Source organism: Ursus americanus, chromosome 14 (assembly GCF_024610735.1).
Source record: "Ursus americanus isolate L20-20 chromosome 14, mUrsAme1.1.p, whole genome shotgun sequence".
NCBI lineage: Eukaryota > Metazoa > Chordata > Mammalia > Carnivora > Ursidae > Ursus > Ursus americanus.
Genome location: NC_142140.1, coordinates 27,137,625 through 27,162,588, shown reverse-complemented (window position 1 = coordinate 27,162,588; position 24,964 = coordinate 27,137,625). Strand labels below are relative to the sequence as shown.

The 24,964-nt window shown below is 41.5% G+C and overlaps 1 protein-coding gene across 2 annotated transcripts in view; it reads left to right on the top strand.

Moving 5' to 3' along the window:
* Nucleotides 1-24,964, top strand: part of SYNPR (synaptoporin) — a 296,295-nt gene that overhangs the window by 244,342 nt on the left and 26,989 nt on the right. For both annotated transcript variants that reach the window (XM_045807515.2, XM_045807516.2), the window contains one exon: nt 6,649-6,847. In XM_045807515.2, the coding sequence (XP_045663471.1) occupies nt 6,649-6,847 (199 nt within the window). The remainder of the gene's footprint in view (nt 1-6,648; nt 6,848-24,964) is intronic.

The window sequence follows — 24,964 nt, the reverse complement described above, 5'->3', positions numbered from 1 at the left end:
GTAAGAGCTTTGATGCATGGTGCACTGGGTGTTATACGCAACTAATCAATCATTGAACTTTACATCGGAAACCGGGGATGTGCTGTATGGTGACTAACATAATATAATAAAAATTCATTAAAAAAAAAAAAGAGTAAGAGCTCTGAGGTCAGATAGACTCTGTTCTGAGGCCCATACTTCAACAAGTCACTTAACCTCTCTTCTCCCCACTTTCCTTGCTGCTAAAATAAGAGAAACAGTACACACTTCATCAAGTTTGAAGGTCCAAGTGAGATAAAATGTGAAAGCATTTGGCATGGTGGGTGTCCTAGTAATAACCGTCATTGGGGATTGCCACCCAGTAGTAGTAGAATTGTCCACAGTATCTCACATAGCGTTGCCACATGCCCTGCTTTAGGTACGGTAAGAAAACCAGGGACATGAGAGACCAAGGGGTGTGTCCTTTTCAACCTCCTAGAAAATCTCCATTCCCATTCCTCATGACTCATTGCTTAGCTTCTCCAATGACCGGCCCATGGGGCTCAACACATCCCTCTTGAATGATAGAAGGACTTGAGCATAATGGAGAATTCAGTAGTTTGGAAACCTAAGAGATGTAATTTGCATTTAAAAAAAAACAAACCTCAGAGCTATTTTCCAGGTTTGCCTCTTCTCTATGCCAAGTGGGTGATCTTTGACGAGTCTTACAAGATGACTGAGCTCCAACTTCCTCATCAATAGAATGGAGAAGTTTTCTGGGGAGAAAAAATGAAACGTAGTGTGTGAACGTGTTGCTAAATGCCCAGGATTTTGTCATCATTTATGCTGTGAATCCTATAGGCTGAGCAAGTAGAGGTGTGTGTGAGTGTATGCACACACACACAAACACATTTATTATACAGACATATATGGCTAGCGAAAGAGAAGTCAATCTAAAACCAGACAAATACCAATATTTCATACTGGGAAGAGAGAAAAAAAATGGAGCAAGAGGATTAAAGTCTCTATCAACTGATAAAAGGATTGAAACACAGGCTGTAGAAAATGATCAAGTGAAGAGAAACGTGCTTAGCACCACAATTTGCCAGTTGCCCTGATCTTCCTTTGGCCACTTTAATTCTGGCTATGAGAAATTCAGTGACAGCAGTTTGCTCTCTAACATCCTTAATGCTTCCTATATTTGCTCCTGCGAGATCACCACCATTGGGACATGTCATTATTGTCTCTCCCTGAGCCACCCCAGATGCTCTGTTAGGAACTTTAGTCCTGTTTTCTTCCACAGCAGGTGAAAGATATTGTCAATAATTTCAAAAGTCTTATTACCAGATGCCCATAATGGTATATTACTTCCTAAACATGAATCTGTGCCTTCCTGTACTAAATATCTCACTTCGTATAAAGAACCACAGGCACTGCAATGATCAATTTCAGTACATGATGTATCAGGTTCATTTGCCCTCTGCTTGCTTCTGGGCCAAATGTTAGAATAACCCAGGTCAAAATATAGAAAATGGGAAGCTTTTAATGACTTCCCATTGACTGGTCTGCAGGGATTCAACTCTGTTTTTGCTGGGTACACTGTAAAATGCTGGATTCATACACTTCAAGGTAGAAGAACAAGGAATGTTGGTTTAGAACCCTGTTCAGTATAAGCCATCTGTGCACCATCAGATTAGATGGCTTGGTCATCTCTATGCAGACATTCAGCTGAAAATCTAAGGGCGCTATAACTTCTGAAGCAGAGGGGCAGAAATGTAGGGTAGTTACTAGTGTCGGCTCCACCTAATCTGCTTGCATTCGAGACTCGTCCCTACGCCCTCCACTAGCCACATGACCTCAGGCAAGCTCACTGTGCACTCCAAGCCTCAGTCTCCCCATCTGTATAATGGTCCTAGTAATAGCACCTACCTAAGAAAGGTGTTATGAGTATTAGGCGACAAACAGGTCTGTAAAGAAGCTAGCACAATGTCTGGAAGTTGAAAAATGTCAGTGCTTGCTATCGTAAACATTTTTATTAATAAAACAATGTCTACTTACTTAATATTTTTCCAGGCCCCGCAAACAGAACTAAAACTATGGGTGCCTAGCAGTCCCTTTTAATGTTATCGAAGCACCAGTAAAATGCATTAGTAAAAAATTTTTTTTTTAATCTTCTCTAACATGGAGGCTTTTCTTTGATAGACACAATGCAGTAAAATCCAATGAAATTCAGTTACCCCTTGATTGAGTCAGGCCAACCCAGAAGGGAATTAGACACTTGAAATCAACAGAATTGCTTTTGGTCCCTTTTGCAGGCTCAGCAATTGCTCCCTGACGAGTTCCTCACAAGATCAGAGGTGGCCCCATTGGCTTCCAGATTCTGTCAGCCGACACTATCTGTACAGAACAGTTTTTGCCTTGTTTAGGTTCTAAATGAATGATATTTGCTTCCAAAATTATTACAGCTGCTAAATGCATGCTGACTATAAAAATCTCTCCCTCCAAAATAAACCATACATATTTATGCATGTATCAGTATCTGATGCTTAAAAGAACCTCTCTGTTAAAATATATGTGTTTAGTAATACAGATCATCATATAGCATTAAAAATGTTCAGTCCTGTGAATTATTATACTCAGACTGTTTTGAGCTGACGTGCTATTTCTTTATAAATGATCCCTATTCCCTTTCACAGAATAGGCATTAGCTTGGAACTCACTTCCATTTCCCCTCTTTCTCTTGATTTCACCCCAGTGTGACTGGTGAGCTAAATATTACCAAGCTGTAAATCACTGGCGTTAATAAGCAAATTTGTTAGTGATTTTTGTGTATGTGTGCCTTCTACAGATAACCACAATTAACATTTACTGTAAAGCAACATAATAGGTTAGTGATAGGGGAAATGTTCATATTCAGCTGATCGCATAGGGGAAAAAAAAACCCCACCCAGTTCTTTTATTCTCCCTCTCCCGGCTGCCCCCACCACACACAAAGATTGCAGACCCAGTCTGTGCATGTCAGCAGAGGGAACTGGTGTGTTGGAAGCATCGCTGATTCTGGCATCTGGAAAGCAAGTGTGTATATCTCTGAATAGTTGCAGCAGGTGACATGGCCCTGCCTGCTATTTTTGTTTTGTATATTGTTTATTATTAAAAAAAAATCTTCCCAAACTTCATCTTAAGATAAAGACCCAGATTTATAACCTGGCCCACATTACCCCACAGTGAGGGCCCCTGATGTCTTCTTCATCTCATCTGAAACCACTCATTCTCTTTTCCTACCATGTTCCAATTTTCCAAGACACAGTTCATCTCCTCCCATGTGCGGTGTTCCTGGCCTATGCAGGGTCTTGGCACATGCTCTTTCTTACCTATTTTTTAACAGCTTTATTGAGATATAATCCACACACTCTACAATTCATTCACTTAAAATGTACACCTTGATGGTTTTCAGTATGTTCACAGAGTTGTGCATCCGTCACCACAGCCAATTCTAGAACATTTTCATTGCCCAAAAAAAAAATCCTGCCTCACTTAGCCATCATCCCCAGTTCTCCTATCCCCATCACCACCACCCCCAGCCTAGGTAAATGCCAGCCTAGTCTTTGTCCCCATAGATTGGCCTTTCCTGAACATTTCATACAAATGGAATCCTACAACCTGTGGTCCTTTCTTCCACTTAGCAGAAGGTTCTCAAGGTTCGTCCGTGTTGCAGTGTGCTTCAACACTTCTCCCTTCTCATTGATAGATAATATTCCGTTGTGTGGATGCACCACATTTTATCTATCCATTTATCAGCTGATAGACATTTGAGTTGTTTTCACTTTTTGGCTATTACGAATAGTGCTGCTATGAGCATTCTTGTACAAGTTTTTGTGCAGACAAATGTTGCCATTTCTCTTGGGTGTGTATCTAGTGGAAGTGGAGTTGCTGGATCATATGCTAACTCTATGTTTAACCATTTGAAAAACTGCCAGACTGTTTTTCCAAAGTGGCTGCACCATTTTACATTTCCACCAGCATTACATGGAAGCCCCAATCTGTCTAATTAGAACTCGTATGCCAATTTTATCTTGTTATTCTTACCCAATCTTACCAACACTTGTTATTCCGGTCTTACAGTCTTTTTCATTATAGTCTAGTGGATATATAGTCATATTTCATTGTGTTTTCATTCTTAACTTTTTATCTGAATAATCTCTACCCATTTTTCAAGTGGCAATTTAAAAGTCACTTCCATAAGGAATCTTACCTTGACCGCCCCACCCCAGAGTAGCCTCGGGCTACTCTCAGAAAACCTATCTTTTCCCTCTACATTTGAAGTTCCCCATGGGCAGGGGCCATCCTAGGCTCCTTACTCTACCCCAGCATCTCGCCATTGAATGAACTACTAGCTGCTTGCTAAAAATCTGTGGAATGATGACATATATAAAATAATTAGAAAAAGGTATACATTATCTGAAAATCACCTGTAAGAGAATAATTGGCATGATTACCTTTTAAAGCTATTTCATTTTTCAGCATTCCCACAGACCAGACCATTGAGAAACATTTTAATATCTCTGGCAAGGGGAGGAAAGGAACTCTACAATGTAACCATGACGAATGCTTCTGTTTCCCTGAATTACACCGAACCATACACCTTTCTGGTTGACAAGAAACAGGAGAAGCCTCAGTATACACAAGCAAGATTGAGTAGACTGTGTAAACAGCTCTCTCTTAAGTCAAGCAATAAATAAAAAAGACTGGGAACTCAGGGGGACTGGACTTCCCTGCACTGGTTGTCAATGAAGTTATGTCCCTAGAGATTCTGGATGAGTAGGTCTAGGACATGGCCCTGAAATGTCTGTTTTTAACAAGGCCTCTAGTGATTGCAATGCTAGTGGCCCATGAGCTTCACTTGGAAGAAACATTCATCCTACTTAATATTCTCATCACTTAATAAACAGGTTAATGTAGAAGTTAAAAACTCGAGCTCTAGAGTCAGACACCAATTTAAATCCCTGCCCAATTTATTAGCTACGTGGCCTAGGACAAATTTCTCAACCTTTCTAAGCCCATTTCATTACGCTGTCAAGGGGGATGCGGCAATAAAGTGCCTACGTCATAGGCTTGCCATGGGCATTCAATTAAATAATGAGTACAAAACACAATATCTGGTGCATGAGAAATGCTCCAATGTTGGGCACCTGGGTGGCTCAGTTGGTTGAGCATCCGACTCTTGGTTTTGGCTCAGGTCTTGATCTCATGAGTTGTGGGATCGAACCCCACGTTGGGATCCATGCTCAGCGGAGAATCTGCTTGCAGAGGCTCTCCTTCTGCCCCTCCCTCTGCTCACTCTCTCTCTCTCTCAAATAAGTAAATAAAATTTTCAGGAAAAAAAAGAAATGCTCCAATGTTAGTTGCTATTGTTATTACTATTTTATCATTATATTATTATTTAAAGTATAAGAGAATTACACAACAAATGTTTTAAAAGGAATCAGTTTTGCTTAGTAAGAAAAATACTTTCTAAGTATTAATTGGGAAATTACCAGGTTCATCAATGGCTTTATCATTATTGTTACTTTCATAGATAAGTTTCCAAGTGGTACTTTGCTGATATCACTGCTATGGCTATTTCCAAGTGCTTCCCTAATACTCAAGGAATAATTTAGTTCATTTCTTATGAAGCAGAATTTTGGCTCCTATATTAAATTATAGTTTACCACCTAGTAGCTCACATCATGAGCTACTGTATTCCATATAACACATTTCCTTAGGTGTCATTTGTTGAGCAGAAAGTATTACCCCCAAATCTTATTTTTCTCTATTAGGTAATATATTGAGTCTGAATGCTTTCCTAATAGAACTTACTCTCTAAAATAGAAGTTTTAAAGTTCAATCAAATTAGTATCGATCTGTCATCTTACAGAATCAAGAATGTCCATTCATTTTTCCAAGTCCTATACACTGAGTGCCTAACGAGCGTCAGACATTCAGGATACACAGAGAAGAAGAAAATCAAATTCCCATCATCATGGAAATCTTTGTGGAAAGATGACGTCATCGTGCCCTTTCCATGAAGTGATTAAATACATCATCAAGATAGTGTGGTTAGTGATGAGTGCTATGAATGATGTTAACCAGGGCGATGGGATAGAAAATGTCTACCCGAAAGGAGCTATTTTAGATTAATAGGAAAAAGCTCTCCCAGGAGATGGCTTTTGAATACCAACGAGGAGCCAGCCATGGAAAATGTCAGGGGACAGAGTGATTGAGGAAAAGAGAACAGTCGACAAAATGACCGTAAGCCGGGACTGAGCCACAAGGACCTGATGTAAGACCTGGTGGGTCATGTTAAGAAGTTAGCGTTTGAGTCCAAGCACAATGAGAAAGCACTGGGGAATTCGGGCAGGAGGATGTCAGAGAGTGTAATTAATTGACATTTCAGGCTCTCTCTCCCTCCCCACCTCCCCTCTGTTCCAGTGACTAGCCATTGGGAAACCCAGTGGAATGATGTTTCCCTGAAATATTTACTTCCACATTTCCAGCAGTAACCTCTGTGATCTCTTCAATGCACCTGTCACGGAAGCATGCCGTAAAACTCCCCAGTCACCCCTGCTTTGCTTTAGAACATGTCCATGCACAGCTCCTCCTCGCTCAGTCTCCTTTGCATTGTAAAGAGTCTCCTTCGCTTTGGCTCTTCAGGTTGCACCAGGTGACCTTTGAGGTGCCCACCTGTGAGGGGAAGGAGCGGCAGAAGCTGGCACTGACTGGTGACTCCTCGTCTTCCGCTGAGTTCTTCGTCACGGTCGCTGTCTTCGCCTTCCTCTACTCCCTGGCCGCCACCGTCGTTTACATTTTCTTCCAGAACAAGTATCGGGAGAACAACCGGGGCCCACTCATCGTAAGTGGCTCACTTCTTGTAATAACTCTTTCTGTCCCCTTGGATTTCTTTCCCGTGGCTTGAAGGGCTTTGGAGTTAGGCAAGCCCTCCGGGCAGGTTTTTGGTTTTGTTTTTGTTTTAAATCACGTTCTTTTATATCCGCATGGCTTGGATCTGAAACAGAAGCATGATGTCTGCCATTCTTTTGTGCCCCTGAATTGGAAAGGTATCACGAGACTTGCTAGAAACCCTTCTGAAATAAATGGTTGGAAATCGCATGAGATCAAGGGAAGAGGAGTGAGACTTACTGCAGATTTATTTATAATTCCAGCATTATAGAGCCAGTCAACCATTTTTTCCACTGGTTATTTAGACAGTGTGACTTGCACTTCTATGAAATGCATTGTTCTGTTAGTACATGATCGACTGGGCATAGAAGTTTCCATCTCTGAGCCCCCCACCACCTCCATCAATCTCTCTCTTTCCACCACTGACCCTCCTCCTACTTTCTTTTTCCCTGTACACTGGTCCAAGGACTCACACAGGTGAAACCAGTATAGCCCAGAATATCCCAATGGAGACACACACACACACCTACAGGGACACAACAGCTCTCAGGGGGCACAGAGGTGTGGGTAAGGGTAATTTTTAAGGAAATAAATTTTAAATTTCTCAACCTTCATATGTACACTTGCCTAAAATTTATCTGAGAATGCCCTGCATGTGAAAATACTTGGCTGTCTTCTTCCTTCATTACCTACTCCCGTTTTATAAAAGAAAATCATCCTTCTTTTCCATCCCAAATATCACCACACAGTACATTGCTAGGAGGCAAAACCTTTCAGGTGCTAATTAAAAAGGGGCCATTTGAAGTATTGGTGTTGGTGTTAACAAAAGTGAGTGATTCTAGTGCCTGGGTAATGTACTCTTTTGCATATTAGGAGGTTCCCAATTTTTTTATTTCAATAAAATTGGAAGTGTTCATCTATTCATCGGCTGGTAGACCATTAAAAAATACTTTTTGATGACAGACCACTATGTGATCAGGACATATAACTCAGAAGAAATTCAAAGAAATTCATGACATTGCTATAACAAAACTCCATCTGTTCTCATCTACTCATTCATGCGAGCAGGGTTTCTTAACACATCTACAAGATGAAAAATGGGAAGAGAATTTATGCTGAATCATGGCCCATTCTAGAAATAAATAAGATTTGATCCCCCCCAAAAAATATGCAAACTAATTATAGAAAAAATAGCCCCAGACATTTCTAATAAAATTTTTACTTTTTAAATTTAATAATTATCAAAATGTATTATATATTTATGTTGTTTGGGACAATTATGCATTATTAATATTTATTAATAATATCACCCAACCCCAAATAAATTTTTGACACTTAAAGCATTAGAGTCATGGGCAAAAAGTTATTTAAACTTATGTACATATTTGTGTTGCAAAGAAATATAATAGGGTGACCAATAAAATGCTTTCCAGTATAAAAAATATTATAATACACTATAATTCTGTGAGGGAAGTACAATGGAAATAAAAATTCATAGAGAACAAAAGGAACATTTGTTCTAAAATTTCCAACTGCTAAAGAGGAACTTTTTCATTAATTTTTTAATGGAAGATAGTATCAAATAACGACTCCATTGGATTCATTTAAAAATGGATACAGTGGGTATGTTTTCAAATATCAATATGTATGCCAGAAACAATGTTCTTTGAACTATTTAGGTTTTTAATAAAAACAAAATTAGTGTCAACTTTATACAAGTAAGAACATAATTTTTCAAAATTCTTTTAGGGAGAAAAATTTTACAGATATCTAATCTTATCAATATGTTATGGAGACCTTAACTTAAAAATAAACACATTTTGAAGGGTGACTGTAAGAAATCTCTTGTTTGCATAGCTTTGTGATTAAGTATGAAAGGACCCCCCAAATTCAAATTTGTAGCACTTTAATATGTTATCTTCGAAAAAGAAGAGTAATGACTTGAATCTTTGGACAGGTGTCTGTTTTTATTTTCTCCCAAATTGGAGCTAATAGTCTTCATGGTTTTAAAATACTTTAAAGAGAGTCACCCATCTTGGGCTTATCCCTCCCATGATGTGCAGAAAGATACACAAAAGAGATTGCTGTACACGTACCACAGAACCAACGTGCATGCCTCCATTCCTGGGTATGTGTCGACACGGTTACAAAATTCTGAAGTGTGAGGAAATTTCCTGACTTCCTGAGAGAAGAAGCTGACTCCGCTAGTTTGCTCACCAAGTGGGAAAAGATCCATTTTGTTATATAAAACCACATTCTCCTCCTATGAAATAATCTGGTGAAGGCATGCTACTTCATCTCTGTGTAAATAGTCTCTCCCATTGAGCAGGATATAATGAAATCCTGCATTGTGTACTACACTGGGTAGGTTCTGTTTTATTACATCGTGGAAGAAGGGGAGGAGCAGCGGAGATAATTCTAGTAATAAAAAAGGAAAGGCTCCTAGATGAAACTTCTGTGATATTAAAAAACAGATGTGCTCATTACTTAGCAGATGAAAGTTAATTTAAAAATGAGCCTGAGTCCTAAGAGTCACAGAGGCAGAATGACTGGGGAGGATCCACAAGACGCCATTATGCCCGCAAATGGCAAACCGTCTCAGTGCTGACCCCATCATGATGAGGGTACAGCTGGGGGACGAAGAGTGGGCTATTATACCCACCCTTAATGGTTAGTTAGCAGGTTACAGAAAATCCACGCTGTGAGCAAGATCTGAAGAAGATGGTTCCAACCTACAAAAACTTGCAAATGCTGTGTTAACAGTTATGGTTACCCATTTTAAGTCAATCCTATTTATTCAGAAAGATGGCTTCTGATTATTACTTGGTCACCTCAGTTCTTGTTACCATCTATTCTTTTTCGTTGTTGCTTTGTTTCTAACAAAACACACATTCTTTTCCTTCATTCTGTAATTTTCCACGTCAAATTTTTAGTATGAAACCACAAAGTTACCACATTATGCTGATATGAACCCATTCAAGTAGTTTAAAGAAGTCAGGTATCCTTTTAAGCTGGTTCACATCTAGAAATGAACAATTTCCCATCGCATTCTAGAATCCTCTAGGACATGAGGCTATACATCATGCATAGATAAGATTAACGTGTAGGAAAGGGATGAAGTTGGTAACGATGTTGGTGATAAGAACAACAATAACATCTACTGGTATTGATTATCTACGATGCATAAAACTAACAGTCACAACGACCCTGGCTTATGTTATTATTCACATGCAGAGATGAGGAAAGGGAGGCTCAGAGAGGTTACCTGACTCTCCCAGGTCACATCACTAAGAGAGAGTAGAGAGTTTGAAACCAGGTCTCCAACTCCAGGGCCCACCATGCAAGAGGGTCCAAATTCCTGGTAGGCAATGTGCTACGAAATTAGAAGGGTGGGGGCGGGTAAGACCAGTTGGTTTATACACCTGGACGGCTCCTATATTGTCTTACTCCGGATATAGAGAAACCAAACGTTATAACCCCTAGACTTTCCTGCTCATTTGATGCCATTGACGTTTTTTATTTGCCTTCAAAATCTGTTCGGAGTCCTGGAATGACTGCCACAAATCTATGATGCTAGAATAACTCAGGGTTCTGCTCGTGCTGCTGTTTATCTCTGTTGCACATGGAAGACGTCAGTGATAGAAAACAAGCTTTAAAAATGCCCAGGATCAATGGGTATTATAAATCAGATTAACAGGACTGATTCCTGTACGTTTGCAAGCAGTCATGAACAATTTCACGGACAGACTGGGGCCATGCTTATCAATGGCGATTTTTTAAAAAGATCTTTTTCTACTAAATATGCTTGGCTAGATGGTACACCTTTAAGTAAAAACGAAAATATGGTTGTCTTTAGAAGTAACATCATTGTTAATGATGCTGAATAACACAGTAGCAAGAAAATTGGGCCAGAAGAATCAGCCAGCTACTGTAAGTCAATACAGTGCATGCCTTCTTGTACAGATGAATAAATAACAGTTCTCAGAAAGCAGAAACGGCTATGAATCGTGGCGTGATTGTGAATTGAAATGTCATATCTGGTTAGATCATTTTGTCATGCTCCTTAAAGTATACCTTTAAAGCCCATCTCCTGCCTAGATTTCTGTGCCGGGATATTCTGAGCCATTTCAGATCTCATGTCAAATAGTGACACTGTGAAGCTTTAAGGTTTTTTCATACTAATGTAAAGTCAGTTTTAAAAATACCTTACAGGCCTGACAGAGTGCTCTAAGAATGAGCATATAATAAACACCATCTCACATTTTGGTAAATCCTTGTTACAAGAGGTTTGGGTTAAGATAACTACTCTAGGAGTTTAGGAGAATCAAGATCCACCTTAAGATTTTGCAGAAAACGAAAGAGCTGCATTATTCGAGCTCTGATTTTCCCATAAAGGTTGACTGAAGGCAGTTTATGGGACTAGCAGTGTTCACTCATTGCAGGCACACAGTGGTGTCGTGGCTCACATTTGTTTTATGTTCAGTGCCTTCCAAATATTTTCCCATCTAGCCTCAGAACAACCCTGAGAGAGAAGGAGGGCAATTAGAATCAGCCCCATTCTACAGATTCAATTAACCACCTCTTTACCAAGCACCAGGTGTTGGAAAATGTGTCCCTGGGAGATTAGAAACCTTGCCTGTTGTCAGAGAAGTGAATGGCAGAAGAAGGACTCAGACTCTTAGTCCAATGATCTTGAGGGTAATGGCTAAACTTTAGAGTCCTGGATTTTAATCCCCCTGCATGACCTATTATTTAACAGTTGGAAGCCTGTTACTTCATCTGCAGAATGAAGCTAGTAATAATACACCCGGCACGGGGCTGCTGAAAGGAAAGGAGGATTTAATGCCTACAAGGCACTTTGCACAGAGAAAGGCACACAGTAAGTGAAAAAGTAACGGCATCTAACTGCCACACTGTTATTGCCATTAATTTGAATCACTGTCTTGCCCATTACTGGGTAAGACCTTAGCCCCATAAAGGGAAATAGCCTATGTTCCTTTCATTGCCAGCAGCCCTCCCAATGCTACTTTGCTCCCCAAACACTCTCTTCGCCCCAATTCCCCCAGGGATAGAGCTGGACTGAGGACTGCTTCTAAGACTACAACTGCTAGGTTGAGCCATCCAATTAACCTTTCTCTTTTTGGGACCCCACTCCATTAGATGACTGGAAAGTAGATTTTTAACCGCAGAACAAAATAAGACTCCAATTTTCAAGTGCAGGCTAACGCCATCACTAAGAGAGGACAACAGGAAGCAGGCAGAGAGTTGGATGCTCTGAAACTCACATGCTGGCTCCTCCCAACTACATCTTTCTTAGCTGTAATCAGAGATGGAAATCAGAGCTGCAGCCTCGAGCTCTTGGGGAATTGCTGAGAAACCTCTGTCCCTTCGCTTCCCCCCGAACCCTTCCTTCCTCTTTCTTTTCTCCTCTTATGTCGGTTCCACTACATGTCTGTGTACTTCCTTTTCCTAGGTACTAAGTGTCTTCAACAGGCCAAGCACTGTGTATAGAGGGGTAAATTGAGAGCATCCAGTCTGGTGGAGAAAATTACTTAATAATTATGACTTTCCTAGAAATGATCCGCTAGAGGTATATAGATGGGCTTTGGTAACCTAGAGGAAGAGGTGTACCTCCACCCACAGGCCAGGCCGCACCCTCCCCTGGGGTGGGGGTGGGGGTTAGTATTAAGGACAACTCCAGAGCCTTGATGGTTGGTGAGAGGATGAGTAGAGATGGTGTAAGAAGTTCTGCCGCAGAAACATGGTATCTGATTCTAAAAAGAATAACATTATTTGAAGCCCACAAAGCGTGTATCTTGTTTGTAGGGGCACACCTGTCAGAATCTGACCGTGTGACCTGGGATGTGGAGTGTGTGTGTGTGTGTGTGTGTGTGTGTGTGTGTGTGTGTGTGTTTCTGCCTCCCCACTCTTTGAGACAAGAAGTGATGACAGTACAAAAGGGTATAGACCTAACCTTAAATGAACTTTTATCCAAACTGCTACACATTTTGCATCAACAAATATACTTTTCCAGAATTGTACCGCAGATGAAGGGAAATAAGTTAACCCATTTAAAATGTTCCCAGCACGCCATCTACACATTTTATCACATTTTGTATCCTCAGCTCATTTCCAGCGTCTTATGATTAGCAAACTCTTAATTTAAATGAAGGTTAATTCCCACTTTATTTGGTGCCATTTTTCTCCAGCTGACTAGTGAAACAAAGACCTGAGCTGTAGTCCAATACCCTTCATCAAGGCAGTGAGCTACTGAAGAATTGCATGATTCTTCCAGAGCCCAGAGCTCTTCTTGTCCTGTTTGGAGCCAGTGTATTCAGGGGCAAGTTTAGCTTGTCTGTCTGAACCCCAACCTTTTTTGTCAGATTTTCTTTCATTCCAGGGAACTCATCATTCAGTTAGAAAAAAATAGGACCTAGAGGGAATGTGGCAAAGCCCCAAATGTGTCTTTCTTGTGTGTTTCTTTCTTTGATTTAAAAAACAACCTGAAATGTGAAATGTGTCTACTCTGTGGCCCAGCACACCCAAGAGAACCCGTGCTCCCTTTCTCAGATGGAATAGTGGTTCTCAACCGGTTCGTGGGGGGCATTTGGCAATATCAGGAGACATTTCTGATTGTCATGACTGGGGGGAGTACAGTGGGTAGAGGCCAGGAATGCCGCTGAACGTTCTGTGGTGCACAGGACAACACACCACGAAGAAGTACTGGGCTCAAGGAGTCAACAGTGCTGAGGCTGAGAAACCCCGATTTACAGCAACTATCAGCAGCTGTCGAGTATCTACTGTGTGCCAAGTCCTGCACGAGCATTTGTCACTTCTCTTTAAATCCTTAAGCTAACCTTTTGAGTTTCATATTTTAATTCCCAATCTTGAGATGCAGAAACGGAGGTTGAGGTGGTTTAAGAGGCTTGTACTGGCTTACTGGCCCCAGAGGCAATTCAGGTCTATCTGACCCCAGCTCAGAAGTCGCTTCATTTTTAGCTGAATCTGCTTCTCATGTTCATTTCTCTGAGTCTGTGGACCTTACTGCTGGCTGTTGGCCACCCCCAATCCCTCTGTCTTCCTGTGTTTCCTCTTGTAGCTACCACCAACACACACACACACACAGACACACAGACGCACAGACACATGCATACACACAGACACACACATACACACAGACACACACAGACACATGCATACACACAGACACACACACTCACACGGTCTAAATGTCTCAGCTTTGTAGCTTTTATCTCCAAAGCTCTGCCTTCTGATCTAGTGGACAAACTAGAGAGGAAAATAGTGCCAGTTCCAATTCTTTAACCAATTTTAGATGTTAACTTGGCAAAAACTCCTGTATTTTCCCAGAAGACTTCAAGAGCTTTTTTACTGCTCTGGACTTCATCTCTAATTATGAAATTTAAGCCAATTTGAATGTTTCCAACTAGCTCAGGGCATTAGTTTAATCTCAGGACTACAAGTCGTTTCAGTGAGACTCCCAAAGTGGTGTAAGTTGGCCAACACATTTCCCTATTCAAATAACACCTATCCACAATTTTTAAAAAAATAATTTGTCTTATATTGGTTTCTCCTTACAATACCCTCAGACTCTGTTGGCTTTTATTTTTTGTGTTTCGATCGAACTAAAGTTCATGTGGTGTTTCATTTTTTATTCCAAGACAAAGCTCTTTCTTGGATTCAAGAGTAAGGATCTTGGCTGCTTCGGTCCTCGTGGGTCCCAGGCCCTGTGCTAGGCACCAAAGACACAGAGCAAAATAATACCTAGCTCCTGGCTTCAAGCTCTTTGCTTTATTCCTATTACCCTCGATCTGTCATGCGGAAACAGTTGGGGCCAGTGGTTAAGAATTGAAGATCTGTACCCAGACTGCCTCGGCCCCAATCTCAGTACCACCAGTCAACACCATCCTTGTGACTTTGGACAAGTTAAAGAACCTCTCCATGTTTCTGTTTCTTCCCCTGTGACATAGAGCTAACAGTGGTTCCTAACCTATTAAGTCATTGGTCAGATTAAATGGGTTATGACACATAAAGCACTTATAACAACAGCAGGTGCTCATTAATGTGAGCCATTGTTTCCATCAGCCTGTATTATTATCTACCCTGGTGTCCATATCGTGCTTTATATGTAGCTGGTGTTTATTAAATCTCAATGGGCTGATCAGCTGAAAAACAAGTGGATAAGTGCAAACTCCACTGACTTTCTCATCTTGACAAATGCCTTGGAAGGCTTCCTGTTGCACTGTTGACATCAAACCCCCTTTTACATTGTGTTTTATTCCTGAGCCTCCAAATTGCACATCATTACAGAAAAATGCAATCAAACCTAAGATGGGGTTTCACACTGTCTGGCCTTTCTGTCACTCAGTTCCCCTCCCTTGGCTTTCCCACCCCCCGACCTGGCACTCAGATCTCATACATTAGGGAAAAGAGGGGAAAGAACACAACCCCATTAAACTAACCAGGCTCCAGAGAACTGGAGCTTGAGTCCCTTATCAGCTGACAAGTCTAAAAATAGCAGGAGAGTGCGAAGAGCACAATTGTGTAACAGGAAGAAATTTGAGGAAATTTGATTGTTCGGGGGCATCTAGCTGAGAAATGAGGTTCAGACTTTCACCCTCCTCCTATCATTTTTTGAAAGTGGTGAAATCTTCCCCTCCCCACCCACCCCATGATGGCAAAAATATCCTTACTATTTGCTAAGTTTATTTCTTTGATTCCAGAACAAGCAAACACTCACAAACACACACAGCTTCAGCAGTTTAAGAATGCCTCGCACCAATACTCATGGTTCATTAAACTTTCAAATAATTGGCACAAAGTCCAGAGCTTGGATTTTTCTGCAACCCTCTTAGTTCTTTCTCCCAGCTGGGCATCTTCATTTCCATTGCTTATTAGTAGGACCCTAATCAAAGCCACGGAGCCACACAAGGAAGAAATTTGTCCTGGGAACACAAAGGAAGTGACTCCAGATAAAAACTGGCTTGGATCCCTTATGAAGGATTTTAGATATAGAGAAAAAGAGAGGGAAAGATGTAAAGAGACTGGACCAAAAAAGAAAAAAAAAAAAAAGAACAACTGGAGTTGGCCATACCTGTAGCCAGGCACACTGTACACTCTAAACTTTCCAGATATATGAGCTGCTGAATTTCTCTTTGTGCTTATTGTTTTGATGTGGGTTTCTGATACTTGTCAAATGAAATGATCTTGAACTATACATAATGTCTAACTTTTCTGTAAAAAAAAAAAGCTAAAAGAACTGATACATCAAAAGTTAATTATGAAGTTTAAATAACAAATAGCTAAGCACACAGATGCTTAATGACATTTATTTATTTATTTATTTATTTGTTTGTTTGTTTATTTACAGGACCAAGAAAGAATAAGGTGGAATAACTCTGGTAGTACTTTTATATCCATTATTATGAACAACTCTAGTCCTTTCCATCTGTGTGGCTATATAATATTTCATTACATAGAGATAACATGAATTATTCAACCCATCTCTTATTGTTAGACTTTGAATTTTTCTCTCTCACAAGCCATGCTACGGTAATCAGCCTTGCACTGTAATCTTAACACATATTTTGAATCATTTATTTAGGATAAAACCCCCCAAATTTTCTTCCTGATTTTTAAAGAAGGAATTTCTTTAAATCAGTATAAAGCATATCCTTCATAAGTTACCTCTGATCTATGTGAACATTTGGATTCCAACTTTCGACTCTACCCTAGACCCTGCAATCTTACTACTATTGGAGAAAAGATCTCCTGAAAGAATCAGCAAAGAGAATTTTTTCTTCCCAGAGAGGAAAACAATAACACAACTTGTCCTAAGGATGCTGCCACTGACACATTTGCTTTGAAACTTGAGATACTAAGGGGACATCAAAATTCAATTCAAGCCATGTTTAAGTAGGCAGAAGCACAGGCTTTAATCACCAAGGAAAAATCCCCAGGACAGGTGTTACTCTGCATGACAGTGTAAGCTTAGCCCCATTGCTGAGCTCTGCGTACTCGTCCTTTGCCAGTATCTTTTCTCACTGAGGCTCAGTAAATGAAGTTCAAGATCATTAATTACTCCTCCAGCCATAGACAGAAGAAGAAGAAAACAAAAATAGAGAAAGTCCATGTGATGAGTTTTTACAATAATGGAATGGCTATTTATAAGTTTCATCCTGGGGCCAATGGCTGAAGTTCTGTATATGGCAAGGCAGTGGCTGGTTGGAGAGCAGCAAGATCCGGAAGAGTCTTTGCCCAGCCCTGTTGGCTGCAGTCGCCTCCTGAAAGCCTCTGCATAAATCTGGTGGCTCTTTCTAAACCCCCCGTTAAGCTATTTCCCACATATTGGCTTGGCTTGTTTTTCCCCACGTGTTCTGTAAATTGTTGCTTTAGGATTGAAAAAAACCAAGACCAAACTACATGGGATTAATATCTCTGTTTAGAAGATCCACCTGTGTGGGACCCCATTCAGAGCTTTATAAAACACTCATGCCGTAAAGATTGGCACAGTTATTGGGAATGGGCTAGGCACGGGGCTTTGGAAAGGAGAGAATGGATTCATATTAGGTTATATGTATGGAGACTTTTTTTTTTTTTGAGATTTATTTATTTATTTTAGAGAGAGAGTGCGTGCATGAGTTGGGGAGGGGCAGAGCCTTCAAGCAGACTCCCTGCTGAGCACAGAGCCCTACAGGAGGCTCAGTCCCACGACCCATGAGATGGTGACCTGAGCCAAAAACCAAGAGTGCAATCAATGGTCAAGCTACGAAGCCACCCAGGTGTCCCTGTATGGAGGAGATTCTTAACGAAGGGATCCTGTCTTTCATTCTTCCAGCCATCACTTCAAATGTCTCTGGTTTATGGAAATAAAAGACTCACTCCTCACTTCAGCATTCAAGGCCGTCCAAAGCCATGACCCTTCACCTACTCTTCAGAGCCATCTCCTTCCATTTCCTACATGCTTTGTTTTAGCCAAAGTGGAGTCCTTACCATTCCCTAAACTTGCTGTGTATGTTACCTATTTCTGCATGACTGCTGCACCTCTACCTGCCACTAGGAATGTTGTCCTCACCTCCCCCATCTCAGCCTGTCGCAATTAAACTCATCACCAAAGGCCCATCTCCAATGCCGTCTGTTCCCATGAAATATTCCTTTACCTTTCATATCTACCTTCACCTTCCCCACCTTCTGTATTCCTCAAGAGATATGAGATATGAATTCTTCCTCCTCAAACCTCCATAGCCCTGTGTGAAAAAAAATTTTTGTATGGAAACCATTACTATCTTGTACTTTAGGTAGACAAGGTTTTATCTGATTCCCCCACTAAATATTAAATATCTGAAGGGCAAAGACTATTTCCAACACAGCCATAGTTTCCTAAAGTCAGTATTAAAAGTGAAATTAATGACCTTATAAGGTCATTCAAGAACAGAGTCTGTTATAATTCAGCACACGTTTGTTGAGTTCCTCCTGTGTCAGGAACTGCGGTCAGCACTAACTGCACATAACCAATGTCTGTTCCAAGAGCAATATGGGAAGAACTCCCAAAAGCTCCAGTTGGTGTGTGCATGGCTCTTTACCTAGAACTCCAATTTCCACACGCACTTGACTTTCAGTTCAGGCCAATCATACATCTATCCGAGAGTTCCTCACGCAACCGTAGGTCCTGGGGTAGCAGTGCAAGCGGCACTTTCAGCTGTAGTTGAACTCAAAATCCTTCATTGTTTCTTTCTACCCACTGAAACAAATTGCTCTAACAGGACTTCATTTTCATCAAAATTCCACTTCTAACTATAGGGTTTTTTTGGTCTGTGCTCTTACTTACTTCTCTTGCTATAAGATCATTTAGCCTCCTCTTAAGCATTGTTCTTGCAACAAAGACTGATGCCTGCTGACTTTGAGTAAGGCATTATGCCAGGCACATCACCTAAGCCTGCGTCTCTCCATCCTCTTTTGCCCTCTCATTTTATAGTTTATCTCTCCAAAACAGAAATACTTTCTTTCCCCAAAGCTCTTGAATTAGGGAAAGAGGTCAGAAATTAAATGCTATCTCATCACTCTTGTTTAGAAATACAGAATCCTTATTGGTGTGTGAAAGTGGGAAATAGCAACCCATTTTTCCCACCTAAAATTGAACAACAGCTAAGTAGAAGTGAAGGGATAAATTTAAATTAGAAAGGCTATATTAAATCAACCCAAATCAAAGCCGATTTCACTCCCGGAAGTGTATGCATGAAAAGGTGTAATTATAAAAACTTGATATTCTGCTGCCTTTATGCATATTCACTTCATGAACTTAGACCTCTAGGAGCCTCCTAGGACTGCTTCCCCATTTTTAATAAGGATTGAGAATGAGGCATTTCCTGAAGGAATTAAAGGAGGGAGGCAATTTTGGTTTTAGGTGGGGCTTTTTTTGTTTGTCTTTTTAAGCTTAGCAGCAACATTAAAACAAAGAAGCAGCTATTCTGCTGGGTCTTGTGTGTGCTTTAAGAGTACACCAAATAAAATGAACCTTTGGGGAGTCAGTAAAGAAATTATGGTTTGGCAATTAGGGGGACAACTGATCCATCAGGGGAAAAAAATCTCACTATTAATTGCAATTTCTAAATAACATCAGTGGGCCTCTGTGCAGTTGCTGGGAATACTTATCTTGGGAAAAGGAGGGGTTTTCAAAGAGCTCCCAGATTTGGTAACTTAAAGGCCAGGGCTACCAGCTGGATCATGTTCCAGTCATTAGGACACCATCATGGTCATCATAAAACCATCCCAGAGAGGGGCAAGCTGGGAATTAGCTCAGACTGGCCCATTCATTCTATGTGGCTGCCAACCTCAGAACGATATTCTGTGGGGTGTCACCACACTTTAGGGAGCCTATTAAGGAAGGGCATCAGAGGGGCGCCTGGGTGTCTCAGTTGGTTAAGCATCTGCCTTCGGCTCAGGTCATGGTCCGTATCAGGCTCCCTGCTTCCCTGTCTCCCTGCTTCTCCCTCTCCCTGCCCCGCTCGTGCTCTCTCTCGCTCTCTCGCTCTCTCAAATAAATAAATAAAATCTTTTTTAAAAAATGGTGTCAGGACTATTGAGAAGCTGATTTTTGTATGCCATTTCCTCCATCCCCAAAATAATAATCACTGCTATGAACCCCTCAGTTCCATGAATCTTTAAGGATATAAAATTACAGATGTAACCATTAATGCTGTGAGCAACTTTGAAATCATGACTTCTTTGCCCTCCATCTTACCCATGGAGGCCCAGAGAAGTTGTCATTTGCCCAAAGTCACACAGCCTGTTCTAGAAAGCTCCATCCTCACTCAGTTCGTCCGAGTCCATCAAGAAAGGCTGACGTGTGAATCAGGCTCATCTTGCCACCTGCCTTCCCATTATTCCATGTCAGTCTGGTTCAGGGCAGAGGCTCTGTGAAAGGCATATGTGGGTTGTGCTGTGAATTTTTTTTTTTGTCCTCATTTACATCAAAACAATAGCTGACTTGGGGACAGGATGCCTCCACAGAAGTTGAGATAGATTTAACTATGTTTTGCAAAGAACATTTACTTCTGAGACAGACCAGGTTTCAGGCTCCCGGGTGGGTGCATCAGTTGGTGAAGCCATTAGTTGAATGTCAGGGCTTTTTTTTTCTTTTCCCTCCTAGAATCTGCACTCTGCTTTCCCTGCTGTGGACGATGAATCTAAAATATTTATGTGGCTTTATAATGACTATTTAGCATTTAAGGCACCTGATATTTGCCAAAGTGCCTGACAATCCGTGTTTATTAACAGGAAAATAACGGCTGGAAAAATCTGTGCTGTGATATTTAGGGAGTAGGTTCCTTTGTGGCTACATACGGTATTTCTGGGAATGATATAAGGGCCAGTGATTCAGAGTGAAATTTATTGGCCGAACTCTGCCTAAGACCTCATACTTAAATTTCCCCCTAGTTTACTAAAGACTCTGTTCCAATGATCCTGAATAATAGCGTGATATTATGCATTTTATTCACTAATCAAGCACTTATTAAGTGTCGACTCAGTGTTAAGGATGAAGAATTAATAAGATTTGTCCAAATTCTGTCCAATTCTTTTTTTTTTTTAAGATTTTTTTATTTATTTGTTTGACAGAGAGAGACAGCCAGTGAGAGAGGGAACACAAGCAGGGGGAGTGGGAGAGGAAGAAGCAGGCTCATAGCGGAGGAGCCTGATGTGGGGCTCGATCCCAGAGCACCCGGATCACGCCCTGAGCCGAAGGCAGACGCTTAATGACTGCGCCACCCAGGCGCCCCCAAATTCTGTCCAAGATTCTGTCCTAACCATGGGAGGTTAGGTGCTCCTCCCATGACACCTTCGGTCTAGACTTAATGGAAGCCTCTCAACACTGGGATGGGAGCCTGGGCAGGGGTGAAATCTGGCAATGTCTGGACACATTTCTGGTTATCACTATTGAAGGGGGTGTTACTGGTGGGTAGTGGTAGAGACTGAAGATGGAACTCAACATCCTGGAGCGCACAGGACCCCCCAGCAACAATGGAAGAATTATCTGGTCCAAAATGTGAGTAGTGCCAAGGTGAGGGAACCCTGTTGCAAGCCTGCCTCTCTGGTGTATAATGATTTGGGTACATATCAGCCTCCCCCCTTGAGATCTCTGAGTGCAGAGACCATTTCTTAGTTCTCATCGCATCGCAGCACCTAACACATAGAATACAAAACTTAGTACATGGTGTTGAACGAATTCACGGAGATGGTATCCTATCCCTCTGGAAGCCCGAGCCCAGGATCTCTGGAGTGGAAATGGGTAAACAGGCACTTTAGGGATAAAATGCATCTGGTCTTCAGAGTACAATCAGATAAGAGCTACTTTGTGTGACCTCATAATTCATCATCCAAACAGATATACTTTTGAAACTGGATGTGAGCACTTTCAAGTAATGAAGGCAGGAATACAGATGAAAGCCTGCCACTGGCCTATCCTACACAAACAAGGCATATTTATAGCCCACATGTTCCTGAGCAGCCACCGTGAAGCAAGAAAATATGAGGGAAAGTCTGGACTTCTTGTTTCCTGGATAAGTAGAATTATCTCCAGCAGCCGGCATACTTTGTTGGGAGGGAGAAGTGAGAAAGATCTTCTGTAGAAACTTGCTAGAGTGAAGTAAATGATGGGTGTAGTTTGTGACTTCTCCAAGCCTAGACTTTGAAAGAAAGACACTGAGACTGCAAGTTAACTTGTTATTTGTACTAAACTCTATTTCACAGTTTATCATCTTTAGTGCAGTTATTGTGAAAACAAACATCTACTTCATTTTAATTCAAAGTGTCATGGTTTTGTTATGAGCAAATATTAAGGACAATAAAGTGACTGTCTTTAACTTCAGGTAAAATAACGTCCTTTATTCTGTAGTTCCGTCTGATACGCAACCGCAACAGAGAAATCGCCAACTGAGACTATAATATGCCGTGTCTGCCTAAACTAGATTAAGAAGATTCTCCTCGCCACGAGATCCACAGCGTCCATCACCCTTATACAGATTTAGAGATTTCACTACTTGGTATGGGAGTTTGATATCAAGTGGACCTTTCAGAATAAAATGTTACTGGTATTTGATAGTCTCCATTCCAGCTGGCTTTCTTCGAGTACACGAAACAAACACCAGATGGTAATTTGTAGAAGGATAAAGGAACTGGTGCTAATTTTAGAAAGTTCTTGGCCATTTCCCTCACCCAAAGTTAGGAAGGGAATTCTCAGTTGGAATGACTTTCCAAGTTTCAAGAAGCAGCTGTCTGGTTTTCTTAAAACCATGCCATCATTCTGCTTCACGGTATGCCAGGCCAGACCGCAGTATTCCATGCATAGAAAATCTGTGCTCTAAATCTCCTTCCCAGTCGCTGGTGAACACATCAACCAGGACAAAGGTGGGCCTCCGAAACCCAGGGCCCATTGGCCCATTGACACTCCATTTCCTCCTTCACTCACTCTACCCCTAACCACTCCTGGGGTAGGTAGTCCAACTGGTTGAACCCGTTTTTAATCTCTGGTCTCAACTGTCAGGTGGCAGTCTCACCAAAAAGGCTCACTGGTGAGAGCTAAATGAAAGGTGTATTGATGCAGAGACTGGGCAAAGCCAGGCCTGTTGGCAATTTGCGAGACAGATGGCTCTGCAAGTATGATTCTCACACTCGGTTGTAAGGTAAACTGTGAACCAGGGAGCAACAGGCGGCCGGTAAAGGCAATGCTTCCGTTCTGTCTGCATGTTTACATTTAGCTCTTAGAGACTGAAATCTTCCTAATTGAATTCAACAAACAGTTACTGAGAAGTCATTGTGTGCAACGCACTATGCTAAGCTCTGAGGTCCGGAGGCAGCTGAGTTTCAGAGAGTCCTAGCTTGAGAGCTCTTGGGTTCACTGTGCCAAGAGGGGAGAACAAACGGTTATGGAAGAAGAAAGGAAGAACGAGGGACTGATTCCAACCACAGAAACAGGATTGTGTTTCTGAGGAGCGGAAGGTCTGTGAAAACAAAGGTTGAGTTTCTATGGGCAAATATGGTAGGAAGCTTCTTCCATGAGGAGGGAAGCAGAGTGAGGAACAGAACACAGAAGAGGGCAGAGGGAGCGTGTATTTGTGTGAGTGAGGGTGTGGGTGTGTGTGAGTGTGGGTTGTGTGTGCGGGTGAGTGTGGATGCGTCCGAGTGAAGGTGTGTGAGGACACATGTGAGTATGGATGCATGTGAGTGAGGATATGTGTGGTGAGGTGCATGAGTGTAAGTGTGCATGTGTGAGAGTGTGAATGTGTGTGAGGGTGAGTGTATTTAACGCTGGAGAATTTAGTGGATGAGGCTATTAAAGGTGGGGTAGCCCTAATTGTGGGACATAGATTTATATGACATCTTTTATAGATCTCTGACCTTTCCTCCTTCCAAAAAAAGAAAGAAAGAAAAAGAAAAGATGTTCCCAAGACAGGATGAATTCCAAAGTACTTATCTACACAAATTGGAAGTTTTCTGTTGGAGAAGGATATTAGCAGGGGTGCCTGGGTGGCTCAGTCAGTTAAGCATCTGACTCTTGATTTGGGCTTAGGTCGTGATCTCAGGGTTGTGAGATCGAGTCCTGCATCAAGCTCCATGCTGGGTATAGATCCTGCTTATGGTTCTTTTTCTCTCCCTCTCTCTTTCCCTCCCTGCCGAAAAAAAAAAGGAAGGATATCAGCAAACCTGTGTTTTAAAAAGCTTATGTTAACAATTAAAATGCTGGTAGTAGCGATGGGGGGCTGGTTAGCGGACAATTGCAATAGTCCACAGAGGAAGCAGGAAGAGTCTAATCATAACCTAACACTTTCTGAGCACTTACAGCATGCCAGGCATGCAACCAAGGGCTTTACATGCATTTTTTCATTTACAGTTCGCAGAAAGCCTCGGAGCTAAGTGTTCTCACTCCCACTTCAAGTGAGGCCCAAGAAAAGTAACGTGGCTGGTGAATGGCTGAGCCAGAAGTGCATCCAGATCTGTGTGGTCCAAGGCTTGGGCGGGCAAACACCACCTTACACTATCCCGAGGAAGGCAGGAAGGAAAGGGGAGGGAGGAGGAGCGTAAGGAGGCTCCCAGTATAACATGATATTTTTGTCTTCAGCCAGGCTGACACCTGCGGAAGGAAGAGTAGGTTCAGGAGAGAGACATGGAGTTCTTTTTCAAACAAATTAAATTGAGGAGTGTAGGGCATCCATGTGTGAATAATAGCAAAGAGATGGGGTATGGATCTGAAATTCCGAGGAGATCATGAGAATGTGAAGAGAGATGAGGAGCGCAAGGAGAAGCTATGACCTTCAGAACTCCCATATTTTGCGGATAAATAAAGGCTCTCAAAGAGAACCACAGAACTTAAGGTAGCAGTGCTGACCATGAGAAGATCTCCCTTCTAAAGGAAATGAAAAAAATGAGAGATTTTCTTTAAACACCCCTAGGCAAAGAGAATATTTTGAAATACAGTGGTATTTCTTATCATGAGTATAATTTTAATGGGGTACACAGAACCCACACCTGCATCTTGATGAAATAACCATCCAAGAGT